This window comes from Tupaia chinensis, unplaced genomic scaffold (genome assembly GCF_000334495.1).
Source record: "Tupaia chinensis unplaced genomic scaffold, TupChi_1.0 Scaffold144899_1, whole genome shotgun sequence".
NCBI lineage: Eukaryota > Metazoa > Chordata > Mammalia > Scandentia > Tupaiidae > Tupaia > Tupaia belangeri.
Genome location: NW_006204759.1, coordinates 2,402,011 through 2,421,319, shown reverse-complemented (window position 1 = coordinate 2,421,319; position 19,309 = coordinate 2,402,011). Strand labels below are relative to the sequence as shown.

At 47.5% G+C, this 19,309-nt stretch overlaps 1 protein-coding gene across 2 annotated transcripts in view; it reads right to left on the bottom strand.

Moving 5' to 3' along the window:
* The window catches only part of SGSM2 (small G protein signaling modulator 2), a 46,522-nt gene that overhangs the window by 23,467 nt on the left and 3,746 nt on the right, over nt 1-19,309 (bottom strand). For both annotated transcript variants that reach the window (XM_006167558.2, XM_027767905.1), the window contains exon 2: nt 15,745-15,820. In XM_006167558.2, coding sequence (XP_006167620.1) covers nt 15,745-15,820 — 76 coding nt within the window. The remainder of the gene's footprint in view (nt 1-15,744; nt 15,821-19,309) is intronic.

Genomic DNA, 19,309 nt, shown 5'->3' with positions numbered 1-19,309 from the left:
CGGGGAGTGATTTCTCGCTTTCTGTCTCTCTGTCTGTCTGGCGAGCGCACACACCCTATACCAAAAACCTCTCCAAAAAAAAAAAAAAGAATTATTTTAACTAACTTCCTTCCTTTCTTTCTAATCTGACCAGAAAGGGACAAGAGAGAGAAAGAGAGAGAGAGGGAGAGAGAAAGTGAGAAAGCAAGCACTGCCAGGCCCGGGATGCAAACCTTGGTCTGCCATGTAGGGGTCCAGCCCCTTAACCACCATGCCATCTGCCGGCCCCAGAAACTGGGATTTTATTTTTTTAAGAGAGATTTTTGCTATAGGGGGCATGCGCTCACTGGAGACAGAGACAGAAAATGAGACATCCCCCTGGGGGGTGGCCATGCTCTGATCCTTTCTCTTCCATTCTCCTCTCAGGATTTGGGGCATGCCTGGACACACATATGGTGCGAGTTTCAAGCATTCTGGCTCCAGGACTTGAATTGCAGTCAATTACGTGGGAGTTCAGCGATGTAACCATTAGGCCATCTGCTGGTCCCTGGAGAAGGGATTTAATCATAGTTGCATAATTGTAGAGCCAAGACTAGACTCAGGGCCTCAAACCCTGGCCTGAGCCCCTTTCACCACCTCCCGGTGTGTTTGGAGATGCGAGGAGGCATTGGTGGAAAAAGCACTTCCCCATGGGGAGGGGACAGGTAAACCCCTCGTTCTCTTGAGAGCTTCCTGCTGGAGCTCCTCCCTGCTGGTCTTGGAGGTTGTATTTCACAGGGCACAGCCCCTCCTTCACGGTGTGTTCCCAGTCTGTGGGCACATGTGTCTGTACACAGATGCATCTACACATATCATGTGTGTATGGGCACGTGGGGAAATCTCTGGCTTAAATGCCCACATACTCTTCTCCATGTGTGGCCCTGAGGTGAAGGCGAGGGAAACATATGTTCCCGCTTGGTCCTGGGACTGCCACAGCTACAAGCTGGTGCCTGTGGGAAGGCGGTGACCATTTCCTGGAGTTGCACTCCCCATCAGAGTAGAGAAAGCAGCACTGAACAGAGCCAGAGTGGCAGCAGGTGGCACCAGTCCTGCAGGGAATCATGTGCCTTGGTGATGTGACTAATTGCAGGGATAATGAGTCATTAGCCTTCCCACCTTCCCTAGGCGACAGCAAAGGCAGACAGGCCAGGGAGCTGGGTGAGGCCACAGGCACTCCCATCCCGCTTGGCCTCGCCCCAGCTCAGGCACAAGGCATCTTCTGGTAAGCAGAAATGCTCCTCAGCAATTACTGCAAGCTGGGAATACTGAGAGAAGCCTAAACATCACGCCCAGCCTCCCCTGCTTACCCCAGGGCTCCTAAGTTCCTTCTGTGAGACCCAGGCAAGGTGCCATGTAATGTCTGGGGAAGGAGAAATCCCTCTCGTCCTCAGACTTTCCAAGCAAAATAAACGACTCATCAGGCCAAGTATTCTTGACCCAGTTCTATGGGCTCCCGGGCCAGTGATTGCTCAAACTACACTTGCCCTTCCCCATTCCCACAGGAGACACCCTCCCCACTGAGAATCAGCAAGTAGCTTAGAAAATGTTACTGGGGTAGGGGGTCAGCAGGTGGCATAGTGTAGAGGTGCTGAACTCCCACATGGCTGACCACAGTTCGAGTCCTGGACCTGATGGCTTGCTTTCTCGCTTTCCCTCTCTCTCTCTTTCTGATCAAACTGGAAAAAAATAAGTAAAGTTAAAAAAAAAAATAGAAAGAAAACGTTCCTGGGTGCAGCACTGTAGACCAAACAACAATAGCAACGCTAATAGCTGAGAACCACTACTATCCTAAGGGGGTTCTGGGACTCCGGAGGAAGATCACCAGAAATTGGATGCAATCTGCATACAGATTGTTGTCATGCTCTAGAAGGCTTAGTTGAGTGCTTTTATTTTTTTTATAGATAGAGGATCCACGACTTTCAGCTTTTAAAAGAGGGCACCTGACATCCTCCCCAACAAAAATTATGAACTCAAGACTTTTGAATTGAACAGAAACCCAGACATTCCCACTGACTGACACTAAAAGACTCTCTCTCTCTCTCCCGATAGACGATACACAGTGAATACTGCACTCGACTGCTGCAGAGCCATCAGTGACAATATCTAGCGCTCCTCCTAAACTGGCCCCTCGGGGAAGGCCTCTCGCAGACACATCGAGCTGGGACTGTCACATATTCTCCCCAGAGAGAGGTCCACATAAAGCTCTGTGCTTATTCTCCTTTCCTGACTGAAAGCCCAGAACACCAAGCAGAACTCAAGGGCCTTCCTCCTCCTCCTGTCTCAGGTCTCCTGCCATGAACCTACCCCTATGGTAGACAGCCATGGCAGGATGCCCACAGAGCTAAAGTTGAACCTATCCCCTGCTATCTGATCTGTCTGGACCCTGGGTCCCCAGCCCTGAAGCCTTCGAGACCACCTGTCCCAGTGGGCTGGCACCACCTACAGCTACTCTGGATGTACCATAACAAGGCGACAACCCTGGTATCATCTGCTTGTTTCATAAGAAGACTATGTACTAATTAATAAAAACCAACCCTGCTTGGGGTGTAAAGGTTTGAGCAAATGAATCAAAACAGAGGAATAGAGAACATGATTTAGCAAACACAATCCTCTTGCTGCCAAACCGAGTCATCTTTTTTTTTTTTTTTAATTTCTTACATGAGTGAGGAAGACAGAGATAGGCACCACTAACAGGGTCCTCACACTGTGATCCGCCCCCAGCCTCAGGCCCTGAGCCTCAGACCCCCCTCTGTCGGCCCAGCTACATTAGCACTGAGCCAATGTCTGGCCTCTGCCCACCTGCCTGGTCTTCTAGTGGCCTTTGGAATTTGGGCTAGATGAGCCTGGGGTACCTTCTTTATTCCACTGTCTCACACCATTCCACTGACAGGAAGGCTCAGGGAACTGAACTCTGAGTAGGTGGGAGTGTAACTAAATTTAACTCCAGCACCTTGCTAAGGACATCCCGCCAAATGTCTGGTGCCATCTTCCCAAAGGAAGGGTGGGAACCATAGGCCCAGACTAGTCCTAGGACTCATCCTCACTAGCCTCTGATGTGCCCCGCAAGTCCCTTAAGTTATGGAACTTAAAAAATGCTACATGAGGGACCAGATGGTATAATGGCTACACCACTGGACTCTCATGTAGTCTACCGCAGTTCAAGTCCCGGACCTGGTGGCTTAAACTCATGCTGGGCACGTGTGCGTGCATGCCCAAGATCCTGAGAGGAGAATGAGAGGAGAATGGAGGAAAAGGGATTGTGGCATGGCCATCTCCTCAGCAGGGGATTTCTTGCTTTCTGTCTCTCTGTCTCTCTCTGTCTCTCTGGCAAGCGCATGTACTCTATAGCAAAAACTTCTCCTCCCCCACAAAAAAAAATGCTACATGAGGTTGGAGCCCACAAGTGCTAATGAAATCCTATCGAGGGTGGTGGCAGGTGGCGTGATGGTTAAGGTGCTTGACTTCCACTGGCCGACCATGGTTTGAGTCCTGGACCTGGCAGCTTGCTTTCTCACCTTCCTTCTCTCTCTGGTCAAATTAAAAAATAATATTAATCAATAAAATAATATTTTTTTTAAAAAAGAAAGAAATCGTATACAGCGCCCACCTTCAGCTCTTTAGATGTTGACTTAACCATTCCAAGTAGCCCAGTTGAGGATAGAGGACACTTGGGAAGACAGAGGTGGATGAGACTTGGGAAGCTGCTGAATCTGCTCATACATGGCTGACGGGAGGGCTGGATGGTGTGACCAGGCAATTTGGCACTACTGACTTCACAAATAACCTCCGACCTAGTAACTCCTTTTCTGTGTACAGATACCACTGCACAATTACTTGGTGATAACAGCAAACAGCTGGAAAGCATCCATGTGTCTATCAATAGGGGGCAGGTTAACTAAATAGGACACATTTCCTTCAGCAGAATACCAGGCAATTCTGCCAGAGTGAGGATGCTCTCTAGGAACTAATGGAAAGCTCTCCAAAAGCAAGATGCAGAACGGTATGATTGCATGATACCTTTCAATTATAAAAAGGGTGGGATGATCAAAGAATGCTATGGTTTTAAAAAAATTTTTATAAAGGTTTTTGACATAGGGCACGTGCACTTGCCAGGAGAGACACAGACAAAGACAGTGAGAGGGAAATCCCCAAGGGGAGATGCTCTTCTCCTCTATTCTCCCCCTGGGATTTTGGGCATGCACACACATGCACCTGGCATGATTTTCAAGCTAGTGAGACTGGGACTCAAACCACAGTCAGTCATGTGGGAGTTCAGCATCTTAACTACCACAACACCTGCTGGCCCATAGTGCTGTCTTTTAAAAATTTTATTTGTTATTATTATTATTTTTAATTTGACCAGAGACAGACATATAGAGAGAAAGGGCAAGTGAGAAAGCAAGCCACCAAGTCCAGGACTTGAACCACAGTCAGCCATGTGGGAGTCCAGAACCTTCATCACCATGTCACCTGCTGGCCCAATGCTATTTTTTTAAAAAATTAGTATTAAAAAACTCTTGGGGACCAGCAGGTGGCATGGTGGTTAAGGTGCTGGACACTCCCACATAGCTCACCATGGTTCAAGTCCTGGATCTGGTGGTTTGCTTTCTCACTTCCCTCTGCCTTTCTCTCTCTCTGTCAAATTAAAAATAAATGAATAAATAAAGTTTAATAAATAATTTTTAAAAACTCTAAAAGTTGGGGCTGGCTGGTGGTGTGGTGGTTAAGGGTGCTAGACTCCCACATGGTCAACTGCGGTTCAAGTCCCGTACCTGGAGGATTGCTTTCTTGCTTTCTCTCTCTCTCTCGTGCGCGCGCACGCACATGCGTGCGCGCTCTCTCCCTCTCAGGTCAAATTTTAAAAATAAATAAATAAAGTTAAAGAAAATAATTTTTTTAAAAAGAATCTTTATTTAAAAAACAAAACCTTTAAATGTTTAGTTAAAATTTAGCCTTATAACAGAGGGACCCACTGAATGGACATCAGAGGATTAGCCCAGTTTCGTTGAGGTACAGAGACACAACCATAGTTAGCAGAGCCTAACCTGAAGCTGGGCCCAAGTTGCTCAGCCGAGAGGGTCTGGACGTGGGAATGGGAATGGGAGGAGGGCAGGTGTGCAAGAGAAGCCTGCTCTGGCTGATTTCACCCCTTCTGCCAGCTGCCTTCTGTGCCATGGGGGAGTTCACTTGTAGCTACCCTAGAGAACCGAGTGAGGAAAGTGTGGGTAGAGCCATCAGCCACAGGTGGCCTGTTCTGGTCCTGAAGCTTTGGGAAACACCACTCGGGCTGTAAGTTTCAAAAGCTGAATGCCATGGATAAGTCCCTGGAGAATGGCACTGAGACTGCCAGGAGAGGAGCAAAGGAATGGTGAGATGGGCGACCTCTTTTCAGGATAAGAACTCAGGAGAGGTGCGTGTGCTTTACTCCAAAGGCCAACAGAGAAAGTCAGTGTTCCGTGGAGCAGGCGAGGTGGGAGGCACTGCCCCATATGCTCTGCTCCTCCCCTCCCCACTTGTCTGACTAGCTGTCTCCACCTAGGAACCTGTAACGGCTTCCTCCACTCAGAATGAGCATGCTCACTGGGACCAGCAAGTGGCATGGTGGTTAAAGCGCTGGACACTCCCACATGGCTGACCATGGTTCAAGTCCCAGACCTGGAGGCTTGCTTTCTCACTGTCCCTCTCTCTATCTGTCTCTCTCTAGTCAAATTAAAATAAATGAATGAACAAATGAAAAATTAATTTAAGAAAAGAATGAGCATGCCTGCATTTATTTATTTAAACTTTGCTTACTTATTTCTTTCATGTGAGAGACAGAGTAAGAAATAGAGACAGAGTCAGCACATTCTGAGGTCTTCATACCATGATGCACCCCCAAGCCTGGATCCCAGGCACACCCACACCCAGCATGCTGGGGAAGGTCCCAGGATACAAACCTTTCCCTTGTGGGTCTAGTTACCTCACCACCATGTCGCTTCCTGGCCCCCAGATTGAGCATTTCTATGGAAACTAGGGTACATTTTTTTTTCTCAGCCTGCACTGGTAACATAGGCTGTTTACTTCAACTTTGGGGGACGTTCACTCTCGCACAAATCAGAAAGCAACATTCCTACCTAGACTCTGATTGGACAGAGGAAGAACTGCCCTGATTTTCTGGAACTAAGGTGAGAGAAATGAAATCCATGCCACACGTACCCATTTTCCTTGCTTGCTGGGGATGTGGGACAGGTCTACATTCACAGCATTCCTGGTGGCTTTCCAGGGGTGCAGACCAGGGCCAGTCTCTCCCACAGGAGACAGGTGTGAGCACACTCCCCTAGTGTGGCAAGGGACCCACTCTCCCCCGGAGTGCCTGTGGAAACCACGAGCCTACTGTTTATGACCAGAGCTGTGTCTCCACAAAGACCAGCTCTGCCTCTACGACCCCTTTTCTCCAGTCCCCACTCCTAGGTAGGCCTCATGGGCAGACCAATCCCTGGGCAGCACAACTCTGGAGCAACTGAGATCTGAGTTCAAACACTGGCTTCTCTCCTTACTAGCCATGGGGCTTTGGGTCAGTCGCTAAAACTCTCTGAGCTTCAAGCTATAATTAGGGAAAATAAGAGAGTCCACCTTAGTGAATGCTGGATGACAGAAAGCAACAGCAGGGGCCGGCGGGTGGCTTGGTGGTTAAAGGTGCTGGACTCCCACGTAGGAGCTAAATGTCATGGGGCTACAGGTCCATGATTCAAGTCCCAGACTTGGTGGCTTGCTTTCTCTCTCTCTCTCTTCCTCTCTCTCTTACTCTGTCCCTCTCTGATCAAGTTCAAATAAATAAATAAAATGGTTCTTTTAAAAATAATAATAATAAAGCACAGCATACGCAAGTGTGAAAAGGGCCTGTGATCACTCAGGTACCCCGAAGGCAATCAATGGACACGAGTGCCTCTCCTCCCTCTGCTTCACGCCCATCCCCTGCCTTCCCTCCATTACCGATGGATGGTCTGGAAAGCCACCTGTTTCTCCTGTACACTGGAGCCCAGCTCGGTTCACCATAATCTCAAAGCTCACTTATTTCCTCCATGAGTGAGACATAGAGAAAGAGGAAGAAAGACCGAGATACCACACCCCTGATATGGTCTTGATGCTGCCATCCACTCCCAACCTCAGCTGGCCTGGATCATGGGCATGTGTATACCTAGCATACTCAGGGAGGCCTCCAGGTACTGGCAACCTCCCACAATCTACCAGCAGAGTGTCGTGTTTTACTGCTCTGTCACCACTCGGCCCCCCTTCCACCTTTCCAAGGGCATCACTCCAGCAGACATTCCTTCTCCTTCCTATGTGTTCAGTTTTCCCCTGCCAGGTATTTCTCATTTGAATAGAAACATTCTGTAATTCCTCCAGATTAAAAATACCTCCGCCACCACCTTCCTTGGCCCTACACCTCCACTCAGGTATTGCCCCATCTAGCTACTACCCTTTATGTAAAATTTCTCCAGAAAGTTGTCTGTATTTGCTGTTCCTATCTCTTCTTCTTCTCACTCTTTCCTCCTCTTAAAAAAACAAAAAACAAACAAAAAAAACAGTCATTATGGAAAATTCCAAATATACAAAAAAGTAACACGATGTATAATGAACCCTCATGTGCCCATTACCCAACTAAGCAATTGATCAAGTCATGACCAGTTTTATTTCTGCCATAACACTAGCAACTTTTCCCCCTATTACCCTTGGATCTTTTTCACAGCTTTGTTGTTGTTGGCTTTTTTTAGGTTTTTGCCATAGGACACATGTGCTTGCCAGAGGCATTGAGAGAGAGAGAGTGAAAGGGAAAGTGAGAAATCACTCCCTGGGGGTAATGGCCACTCTGCAATCTCTCTTCCTTCATTCTCCTCTCAGGATTTTGGTCATGCACATACACAAGCTTGGAGTGATTTCTGAGCTGCTGTGTCTAGGGCTCAAAACCGTGGTTGACCATGTGGGTGTCCAGCGCCTTAACCATCATGCCACCTGTTGGCTCCGATCCCTATATTTAAAAAAAAATATTTAATTTAATTTAATTAATTTATTTAAATTTTGAGCAGAGAGAGAGAGAAAGAGAAAGGGAAAGGGAGAAAGCCAACTGCCAGGTCTGAGACTCCAATTGCAGTCAACCATGTGGGAGTCGTGTCCCTAATCATCATGCCACCTGCCGGCCCCGATCCCCTATATTATTCTGAAGCAAACTTTAGATATTGCATTTTTACCTATGAACACTTCAATATGTAGCTCTAAAAGATAAGAACTCTTGAAAAGAATATACACCTTTCTTTTGCATCTAAGACATCAACAATAATTCCTTAATATTGTCGAATTTCTTTTTAAATAATTATTTTATTCAATATTATTTATTTAATTTTTAATTTGATCAGAGAGGGACAGAGTGAGAGCGAGCAAGAGAGAGAAAGTGAGAAATCAAGCTGCCAGGTCCAGGACTCAAACCACAGTTGTCCATGTGGGAGTCCAGTGTCTTTAACCACCACGCCACCTGCTGGCCCAATATTATCAAATTTCTTGAGTGAATTCCTACAGTTCACATTTTCCTGATTGTCCAAATGTTCCAAACTTCCAGAAAATTGGATTCCCAGATGGAATCCTGGGGAAGGTTCTAAGGTAACACTTTCAAGAACGAAGTAGGGGGACCAGCAGTTGGTCTAATGGCTATGTTGCTGGGCTCCTATGTCCTCAACTGCGGTTTGAGTCTGGAACCGGTGGCATGAACTCACGCCAGGCACATGTGCATGCCTGCCCAAGATCCCGAGAGGAGAACGGAGAAGGGATTGCAGCATGGCCATCCCTCCTAGGGAGTGATTTCTCCCTTTCTTTCTGTCTCTGTCTGTCTTTCTGGCTAGTGCATGTGCCCTATAGCAAAAACTCTCCCCCCCAAAAAAAGAACAAAGTACATTATTGAACACCTAGAACAACATGCTGGGCTAGGGTTACACAGTGACACAGCCAGGATGTGAATCCAGGTCTGTCAGACTCCTAAGTCTCAGCGATGACCACCATGGCCCTCAGCCATGCCCTCGAAGTAGAGTTAGGGACCTAGAGGACCCTCCTTCCTATTTGATCATTTCTGGATGGAAGGCAGAAGCCAGATAGCCTGAGAATAAGCTACTCCTTTTGTGCAGGTGGGAAGCAGGAGGAATCCCTTTTACTAAAATGAGACAGGCTGAAACTGCCTGGAGTCTGAATCTCAGTATGTGTTGAAATCTCTCTGGCTGCAGCACCCCAGGTGGGAAGCAAGCCTTCCCTAGCACCTGCTCCTCTCCCAGCTCATTAGCATCTCCTTGCCATTCCCCCAAGGCACTCACTTCAGGGCAGACCTTCTGGCTAATGAAAGCTGCTTAGCAACAGGGAGCTGGTTAATAAAGCCTGCTGTTATTCCCAGTTCTGCAGACTCCACCCCCGTCTCCCATTACAGCTCAACCTCAGCCTGAGGCAACCCTCAGGTTGACCCAGCTGCGTACAGGAAGGCACCGAACCTGGAGACCCAGGGAGGGTGGCTCATAGGTCTAGCCTGGGCCCCACCCTTATGCCTAGAAGGTGTGTGTGTGTGTGTGTGTGTGTGTGTGTGTGTGTGTGTGTGTGTATAGACAATATTAAATCTAAGAACCTGCTCTGCCAGGCCAGAACCTCTCTTTGGCCCTGTAAACATGCTCTAGCCATCAAAGGTTAAAATTCAACCTCAGTGCCCAATAAAAGCAGAGTAAACAGAAACACTGCGAGGCAGAGACTCTGGGATCTGAGCCGGATCTGAGTCAGCGTAGGAGGGCAGGCCCAGAGAAACAATGGCTTCTCCAAGGCTCACGAGTTGATGCGTTAAGTGACCTCAGATCCCCTGATGGCAAAACATCCAGGCCTTCCTTAAGCACAGGTATTACTATCACAGAAGTGAAGTTCAAAAGTGCAACTTGGGGCAATTTGCTGTTCAACCCTCACCTGGAATGCCCGGCTGACAAGCATGAGGTAAAAGCGTTTTCTCCTCTAGTGTCAGGGTTGGCAGAAGATACCAGCTTACCCCCAGGGGTCTGTTCATAAAGCCACAGGGGAAAAATGAAGCATTAATTTGATTCAACCGTAAATCTTTACATAAGACTGAAAAAAATCAAAGACCATGGAGCAAAATGCAGGCTAGCAGGTGGTACAGAGGTTAAGGCAGCTGGATCCCACATGGCTGACTGAACAGACCGAGTCCCTGTCCTGCGGCTTGATAAACATGCCCGGAGCATATGCACACATGTCCCAAATTCCAACAGAAGGAAGGAGAAAGGATTGTGGTGTGGCCATCCCCTTGGGGGGGGTGTGTGTGGGTGCCTTCTCACTTTCCCTTTCCATCTCTAGAGAGCTCATGTGTCCTATAGCAAAAAAAGGAGAAAAAAAAAATGGGGGCCAATAGATGGTGTGCTGGTTAAGGTGGCTGGATTCCCACACAGCCAAACACAGTTCGAGTCCTGACCCAGTGGCTTGAAAATCACACCGGGCATGTGTGCGCCCATACCCAAAATCCCAAAAGAAGGGAGAAGGGATTGCAGTGTGGTTGTCCCCTGGGGGAGTGATTTCTCACTTTCCCTCTTCTCTCTGGAAAGTGCATGTGCCCTATGGCAAAAACCTAAAAAAGGATTCCTCTCCCACAGGGGTAGTTTTGAACCTATCTCCAGGCCTTAGCTATACCAGTGGGAGGGTCTCTGGCCTGGGGTCAAAGGAGGCCGCAGCAGAGCAGCAGAGCAGCGCTGCCAGCCACACTCTATGGAAGCAGGACAGCTGGAGGCCCACTCCTGGCCAGCCAGGTTTGCCAGCAAAGCTTCCTTGCAGGCCAGGTTGCCAACTGCAGGGGTCTGACTGGCATCTGGACAGACAGGTTTAGAGGAATCACTGCAAACACTCAACAAACACACCTGTCGCCAGCCCTGGGAGTCTTACTACTCCTGGGTAATAGTAACAGGGATCTGGCTGCAGCTTTTCCGAATTTGCCCAGGGCCAGGTCATGACCTAGGGCTTCCTCAGTTCCATTTATAAGACTCTCTAGTTAGGTTCTGTTTCTAGTTTAAATATATTTAAAGGAAGTTCAGAGAAGCTTAACTTTTTTTTTTTTTTTTTGAAGAGGCTTTTTTGCTATAGGGCACGTGCACTCATCAGACAGAGAGAGAGAGACAGAGAGACAGAAAGCGAGAAATCACCCCCCAGGGGGGAAGGCCACACCGCAATCCCTTCTCCTCCATTCTCCTCTCCAGATCTTGGGCACGCACGCACACGTGCCCAGCGTGAGTTTTAAGCCACTGGGTCCAGGACGCGAACCGCGGTTGACTACGTGGGAGTCCAGCGACATAGCCATTACGCTAACTGCTGGTCCCAAGAAGCGTAACTTTTTTTAGTACCCCTTCTAAGTCACCGTCTAGCGCTCCTCTGCCATGAACAGAGGGCCTGTGAGAAGGCAAGAAGTCAAGTCCCAGTGTCCTGCTAGCTCTAAGGAATGTGGTCCCTCTGTAAATGCCTCTGTGCTTCCATTTCTCCCAAAACGAAGCTGAATTCTGGATGTGGTTTAGGACCCAGCAAGACCCAGCGTATGTCTGGATCTACTTCAGACAGAAATGCACCTCTGAGCGTTTTTCCAGGGGGTGAGGGAGACTGATGCAGGGTGGTGATTTCTATTAATATATATCTAGTCTTTCCTCCCCTCTCCATGAGATCCCCTGATGATGATTCCACTGTGTGATGCATGGAAATGGCTTGTAGGTGGAAAAAATGAGGCTGCTAATCACTCCCTAAACCAATTTTATTTTGAACTCAAACAGGGATTGACTTTACTACTGAGCCCCAGTTTTGGTAAAGCATTTTCTGTGGGCTTCCGATGGCCCAGCTTGCCTTAGCCCGATACTGCTGGCACCCCTCCTTCACGTTCTCCCCAGTAACTAGGTGCCGAGGCCAAGGCAGAGGCAGCGAATTGGCAGAGGCTTGCAGATGCCTTTTGTTCGGCCCACACAATTTTTAAAAAATGAGAATTAGTTGTCAGCATGTAAAAAGTAAGAAATTTTATATAAAACCCCAGACTTCTAGCTTCTCGTCAAATAAAATGAGCCACAGGAAGCCTGGGTCCACATCTTGCAGGAACCAAACAGTGGCTGCCCCTCTTCATACCGGGCAAACACCATCCAGGTCCTCCCAGACCCTGTCACTGCCTATTGTCTCACATCCAGCCAGCTTTCCTTGAGAACATTTCTTGGCTGACCCTGCAGGCATTTAAGTTTGTGCAGGTGGGCTGGAGCTGGCAGGTGGCATGGAGGTTAAGGTGCTGGACTCTCACATGGCCGACAGTTCAAGTCCCTGCACCTGGAGATTTGCTTTCTTTCCCTCTCTCTCTCATCACGTTAAAAATAATAATAATAATGAATAAAAATTAAATAATTTTTTTAAAAGCCTGTATGGGGAGGGGCCAGCCCTGTAGCCTAGTGAGGGACCTGGATCTCAGATGGCTGACCATGGTCCTGGCTGCAGTGGCTTGAAAAAATACACTGGCTGGTCCAGCAGTTAGTGTAATGGCTATGTCGCTGGACTCCCACGTAGTCGACCGCGGTTCGTGTCCCGAACCTGGTGGCTTAAACTCACGCCGGGCGCGTGTGCGTGCGTGCCCAAGATCCCGAGAGGAGAATGGAGAAGGGATTGCTGCGTGGCCATCTCCCCTCGGTGGTGATTTCTCGCTTTCTGTCTCTCTGTCTCTCTCTGTCTGTCTGGAGAGCGCACGTGTCCTATAGCAAAAACACCTCTCAAAAAACAAACAAACAAACAACAACAAAAAAAAACACTGGGTACATGTGTGTGCCCCAAATCCCGAAGAGGGGAGAAATGGAGAAGAGACTGTGATGTGACCATAGCCCTTTCGGGATTCTTCCTCTCTTTCTCTCTGGCAAGCATGCACACCCTCTGGCAATGAAAAAAAAAAAAAAAAAAACCAGTTAGTTCTGGTAGACCTGAGGCATCTCTGGGGCCCACTGGTAAAACAGAACTCCTCTTGTTCCCAGGCTGAATGTAGAATCCTGGAGACTTGGGGGCTTGTTCTTTTTTGCAACTGAAATAGGCTGAGAACAGGGGTCATTTCTTTTGCGTGTACTATCCCTGTTTGCTGGAGAGAGCCCTGGACTTCCAGGCAGAAGACAAAGCAAAAGTCTCACCGTTTCGTGGGGGCTCCTGGACTGGTGGGAAAAGAGATGACAGTTTTTCTCACTCTAATGACCTGAATGTGGGACACATAGCCGGCCTCCTGCCCACAGGTGTCTACGCATGATGCCCATGCACAAAATGCTTGCACTGTTTTATTCCGTTTTCTCTAGTGTGTGTGCTTTCCCAAAGTCATGCCTAACAGAGCTGCCCATAAGGTCCTTCTGGTGACAATGACAGACACTGACTGCCATCAAAAGAACACAGCATGGGTGGGAAGAGGTAGAGTTCTATTACTCGTCAAAGCTACTCACTGTAAGACAATCCTGAAGCCTAAGTTTTATCTCTAGCATAGGTTCTGCTGAGAAAAGGTGAGATCGGGCTGCTTCCCTGTAAGCTTGGGAATCATCTCAAAGCTCTGGGGAGACATGTCCAAAAGGGAGATGGTGGGAACACAACTCATGTAAACCTAGCTTTGACTTCAACAGCCAAAGGAGGAGATCAAAATGTTTTTTGAGCTCTTATGATACTAGGAATCAATGTTCACATGCATCAACTCAATTCCCACAAAAATCCCTTGAAGTGGAAGTCAGTACCCTGTTTTTGAGAAGAAAATTGCAGGTGGTAGATGTTAAAAAACACGTCCAAACTGTACCAGGATCCAAACCTCAGTCTGCCACTCAGACTGCTCACAAGCCACCTCTCCATCACCCTCCTACATCTCTCTGCCTTTTTCGTTGGTTAAAGTGCATTTCTTTCTCCCGTGAGTGAGGCAGAGTGAGAGTTACAACACCCTTATCAGGGTCTTGATACTGCGATCTACTCCCAGCCTCAGCCAGCCTTGGACCGTGGGCATGTGAGCACTCAGCGTATGCAGGAAGGTCTCCGGATGTAAACTGGGAACCCTCCTACATGGGTCAGCCTCACGGTGTTGTGTTACTGCTGTGCCACCATCCAGCCTCACCTCTTTTATTTTTTTCATGCTTTTATCACCTGTTATTACATACATATTACAGTCGTGTGTTTGGTCCGTGTCCCCCATCTTGTCACTGCTCACTGCCGTTTCTTTGCATGGAGAACAGCATCTGGCACCTGGCGAGCCCTGCGAGTATGTGTGGTTGGACTGATGGAAGAGCAGCTCCATCTGCCTCACCACGCTGCTGCCAAAAAGCACCCCTTTCCTTATCTGCTCTCTCATTCTTCTCCTTTCCATGAACCCCAAACACCCACCTCAGAGGCTAAGAAAAACAACACTGAAACGGCAAGTGGCTCCTCATTCCTTCAGAAAAAGTTTAAGAGGGCCGGCAGGTGGTGTGATGGTTAAGGGCGTTGGACTCCCACATGGCTGACCATGGTTCAAGTACTGGACCTGGCAGCTTGCTTTCTCACGTTCACTCTCTCCCTTTTACTTGTCCCTGTCTGGTCAAATTAAGGGGAAAAAAAATCCTTTAAAAAGAAAAAAAGAAAGAAGAGCTTAGGGGCTAGCAGGTGGTAAGATGGTAAAGGTGCTAGACTCCCACAGGGCAACAGTGGTTCAAGACCCGGACCCAGTGGCTTGAAACTCATGCTGGGCATGTGTGCATGCATGCCCAAAATCTTGAGAGGAGAATGGAGAAGGGATTGCAGTGTGGCCATCCCCTGGAGGGAGAGGGATTTCTCACTTTCTTTCTCTGTCGCTGTCTCTCTGGTGAGTGTATGTGCCCCATATCAAAAATCTCTCTCTCTTAAAAAAGAAAAAAGAAAAAAGAAAGAAAAGGAGTTTAGAGGAAGGTTAATTTCCTGCAAATTCAAGAAAATTCTGTGTGTATAGACGTCTGCCTCCTTCAAAGGCAGAAGTTGGGCCAGCCAGTGGTGTTGACAGTAAGGTGGCAGAATCCCACATGCCCGACTGTGCTGGACCTGGCAGCTTGAAAAACCCGCTGGCGCCTGCCCAAAATCCCAAGAGGAGAACGGAAGAAAAGGAATTATGTCATGGCCATCTTTCCTGGGGAGGTGTTTCTCACTTCCCATTTCTTTCTTTCTCTGTTTCTATCTAGGAGCATGTGCACCTGATAGCAAATTAAGGGGGGGAAAGGCACGCGTCTTCATGTTAAAGCAAGGTTTATCTTGGACTCTTTTTTTTCTCTCTTGTTTGCATTGTAGAGGTTTTTGCTATAGGGTGTGTGCGCTCAACAGAGAGATAGAGAGACAGAAAGCGAGAAATCATCCCCCCTGGGGATGATTGCCACATAGCAATCCCTTCTCCTCCTTCCTCCTCTCGGTATCTTGGGCACGCACGCACACGCGCCCAATGTGAGTTTAAGCCACCAGGTCTGGGACTCGAACTGTTGGTCGACTACATGGGAGTCCAGTGACATAGCCATTATGCTAACTGCTGGTCCCAAATAAAATAATTCTTAAAAAAAAAAAAGATTTCAAAGGTTTCTGAGTTGATTTGGACTTACAGTCATATTTAAGAACTACTAAACCTGAGGACTCATCTTTCCCTGGCCCAGGACAGTGCCCTCAGCTCTAAAACCACCTCCCACCATCCCTCAGTCACTCACTCACCACACAGAGCAATGATGTGGCTGCTGTCTTCATGCACAAACTTCCTGGTGACAGCCTCTTCCATGATTTGCTTTACCTGTGGACAAATGGGCATTGTTATTTTTTTGAAATAATTATTTTCTTCTTTAACTTCTTTCTTTATTCATTCAGTTATTTTAATTTGACTAGAGAGGGACAGAGAGTGAGAGTGAGAGAGAGGGAGAGGGTGAGGGAGAAAGTGAGAAAGCAAGTCATCAGGTCCAGGACTCAAACCGCGGTCAATCATGTGGGAGTCCAGAGCCTTTAACCACCACGCCACCGGCCCCTGGACAATGTTAATTTTATTTCTGACCAATGGTCTCCAGGCAAGTAAATAGCTTGGCTTTGTCCTCTGATCTGGGTTTTCAGACACTTGCAGAGATGATGACCATGTGAGGGACAGGGAAGCAAAATTTTTTCAGCCCAGTCTGCTTCAAGCCTTTTGGACAGGAAACCAGGAACAGAGATGCCCCAAACCCACCAACCGATCAGTGTGGAGATTCCTGCCCAAGAGAAAGGGTCCTGCCTGGGAGAACAGGAATAGGATGCTGTTTGTTCATCTGTCCTCCGCTGGAGAAGGGCTTCCAGGCAGACACACTGTTCTTTAGAGACAAACTATCTGAGTTTAAGCTGTAGATAAACAACCTGCTCCCCCACTTCCATCCCTCCTCCAGGGTCAGGAGTAGGTGCATGCCTCAGGGACACTCTATGTGCTTGCCAGCCCAGCCTTCTATCCAGGCTCTAAAACCCTGATGCTTCAGGCTTCTACCCAGATATAAAAGCTTCTAAACACCTCATAAGGTGAGCAATCATCTCTCTTTAGTGAAATATTTTTTAAAAAATGGGGAATGGCCACCCTATAGTCCCTTCTCCTCCATTTCTCCCTCCTTTCAGGATTTTGGGCAGGCACACACACACACCTGGTGTGATTTTCAACCTGCAAGGTCTGAGAATAAAGAAAGCCCCTGGGTCCAGAACTCGAACTGTGGTGTCAGCCATGTGGGATCTGGCTGCCTTAACCATCAAGCCATGGAGCCAGCCATTTCTACAGTTTTTATAAATGGAATCATTTGGTGTGTAGTGTTTTGTGACTGGTTTCTTTTGCACACTTTTGTGATTGTGAGGTTTGTTCATGTTGTGTATAGCAGTAGATTGCTCAGTCTCATTGTGTGAATACATACATGACTGGCATTTGGGTAAATGCCCAAGTCCATTCTGGACTTGTCTTTTGGTAAACATATGTGCTTGCTTTTTTGGATCTTTCTTTCTTTTTTTAAAAAAAGAATTATTTATTTAATTTTATTTACTCATTTATTTTAATTTGACCAGCGAGACACACACACACACACACACACACACACACACAGGGAAAGTGAGAAAGCAAGCCACCATATCCAGGACTTGAAGTAGTGTGTCTGTGGGTGTTTGGGGGGGGGGGGTGGGTAGAGGTTTTTTCCTATAGGGTGCATGCGCTCGCCAGAAAGACAGAAAGAGATAGAGAGCCAGAAAGCAAGAAGTCATCCTCCCAGAGCCTTACCCACCATGCCACCTGCTGGTCCTGGATAACTTCTTTTTTTTTTGAGAGAGAGATTTTTGCTATAAGGTATGTACACTTGCCGGAGAGACAGAGAAACACAAAGCAAGAAATCATCCCTCAGGGAGGATGGCCACACCGCAGTCCCTTCTCTTCTCCTCCATTCTTCTCTCAGGACTTTGGGCATGCATGCCTATAGTAAGTTTTGAGCTACTGGGTCCAGGACTTGAACCATGACCGACTAGATGGGAGTACAGTGCCCCAACCACCGCACCACCCACTGGCCCCTTGAATTTATATTTCTTTTCTTTATAATTATTTTATTAAACTTTATTTATTTATTTAATTTGACCAGAGAGGACCAGAGAGAGAGAGAGAAAGTGAGAAAGCAAGACACCAGGTCCAGGACTCAAACCTCGGTCAGCCAAGTGGGAGTCCAACACCCTTAACCACGATGCCACCTGCCAGCCCCTTAAATTTATATTTCTAAGGAAGGAATTTCTGATGCATAAAGTATGCTTTACTACATATTGCCAAACTACTTTCTAAAGTGGTTGTAGCAATTTATTCTCCCATCAGTGGTGTATGAGGGGCAGGTTGTTTCCAACACTTAAGCTGAGCACTGTTGATGTTCTGGGGGAACCTGCCAGGAGACAGATATTAATACTGGCGATTAGAGATATGGATTAATTGTGCCCCGGTGTAAATTCTTACAGCTAGAATAAGCTCTGGGCAGAGGTAGTCTTTCTCATTCCCTGGACAGGCACGTGCTGTGCTGATGCTGTCTTGGCTCCTGAAGTCCTCATCTAGGACTACACAGTTTGGAGAGTGGCAGAGTTCAAAGGCCTGGGAGAGGAGAAAGAAGGATCTGGAGGTTGCCCCCAGCTGGAAACTGCTCATGATGAGTGGTTAGGTGAACGGGAATCAGATTGATTCATATGCTCTGAAACTATAAAAAGCTTCCTAGATTACTTCCCAAGGGATGTTTACATTAAACAAAGCATAATGCCACAACTAGAGGCCTAGAGGCATCTGCAGCAGGCTGGTGGGCAGACTTTTCTGCTAGGAGGACCTCCAGATGCCCCTATAATTGTACCAGAGGTCCTTAGAAAGGCCAGCCTTGCCTGCAGTTATCCTCATTGTCTCTTCTTGTAGGAGAGGATAAAACATATTTCTGTGGAAACCAAGTACTGAAGGTGAGAAATACATCAAGTTCAGAATAGGTCAATATTTGTCTGGTAAGACACATAGCTGTAGCATATTCTGGACATTTTAACACATTTTCAGGAATCATTCTTAGAATAATAGAGCTTTCTTTCTTTTCTCTTCTCTCCTTTTTTTTTTTTTTTTTGCCATAGGGTGCATGTGCTCGACAGAAAGAGAGAGAGAGAAAGAAGTCACCCTCTGGGGTGGATGGCCATGCTGCAATCCCTTCTCCATTCTCCTCTCGGGATCTTGGGCATGCACGTACACGCGCCCAACGTGAGTTTAAGCCACCGGGTCCAGAACTTGAACTGCGGTTGACTACGTGGGAGTCCAACGACATAGCATTACACCAACTGCTGGTCCCAATATAGAGAGCTTTCTAAGTACTAGGGGAAAAAAATCTTGGTCTTATCAAAAATATTTCCAATTATCCCTGACCAACCTCTAAATTTAGGTCACATCAATTATCCTAGTATATCTGTTTATGGTTTGGATATAGCTATTTTAAAAACTTTGTTGGGACCAGCAGATAGTATGATGGTTACATTGCTGGACTCACACATTGTTGATTGAGGTTCGAGTCCCGGACCCGGTTGGTTGAAACACATGCCAGGCACATGGGTGTGCCTGCCCTAAATCCCAAGAGGAGAAAAGGGACTGCAGGGCCCAGCAGTTAGTGTAATGGCTATGTCGCTGGACTCCCATGTAGTTGACTGTGGTTCGAGTCCCGGACCCGGTGGCTTAAAACTCATGCCAGGGGGCCAGCAGGTGGCATGGTGGTTAGGGGCACTGGACTCCCACATGGTC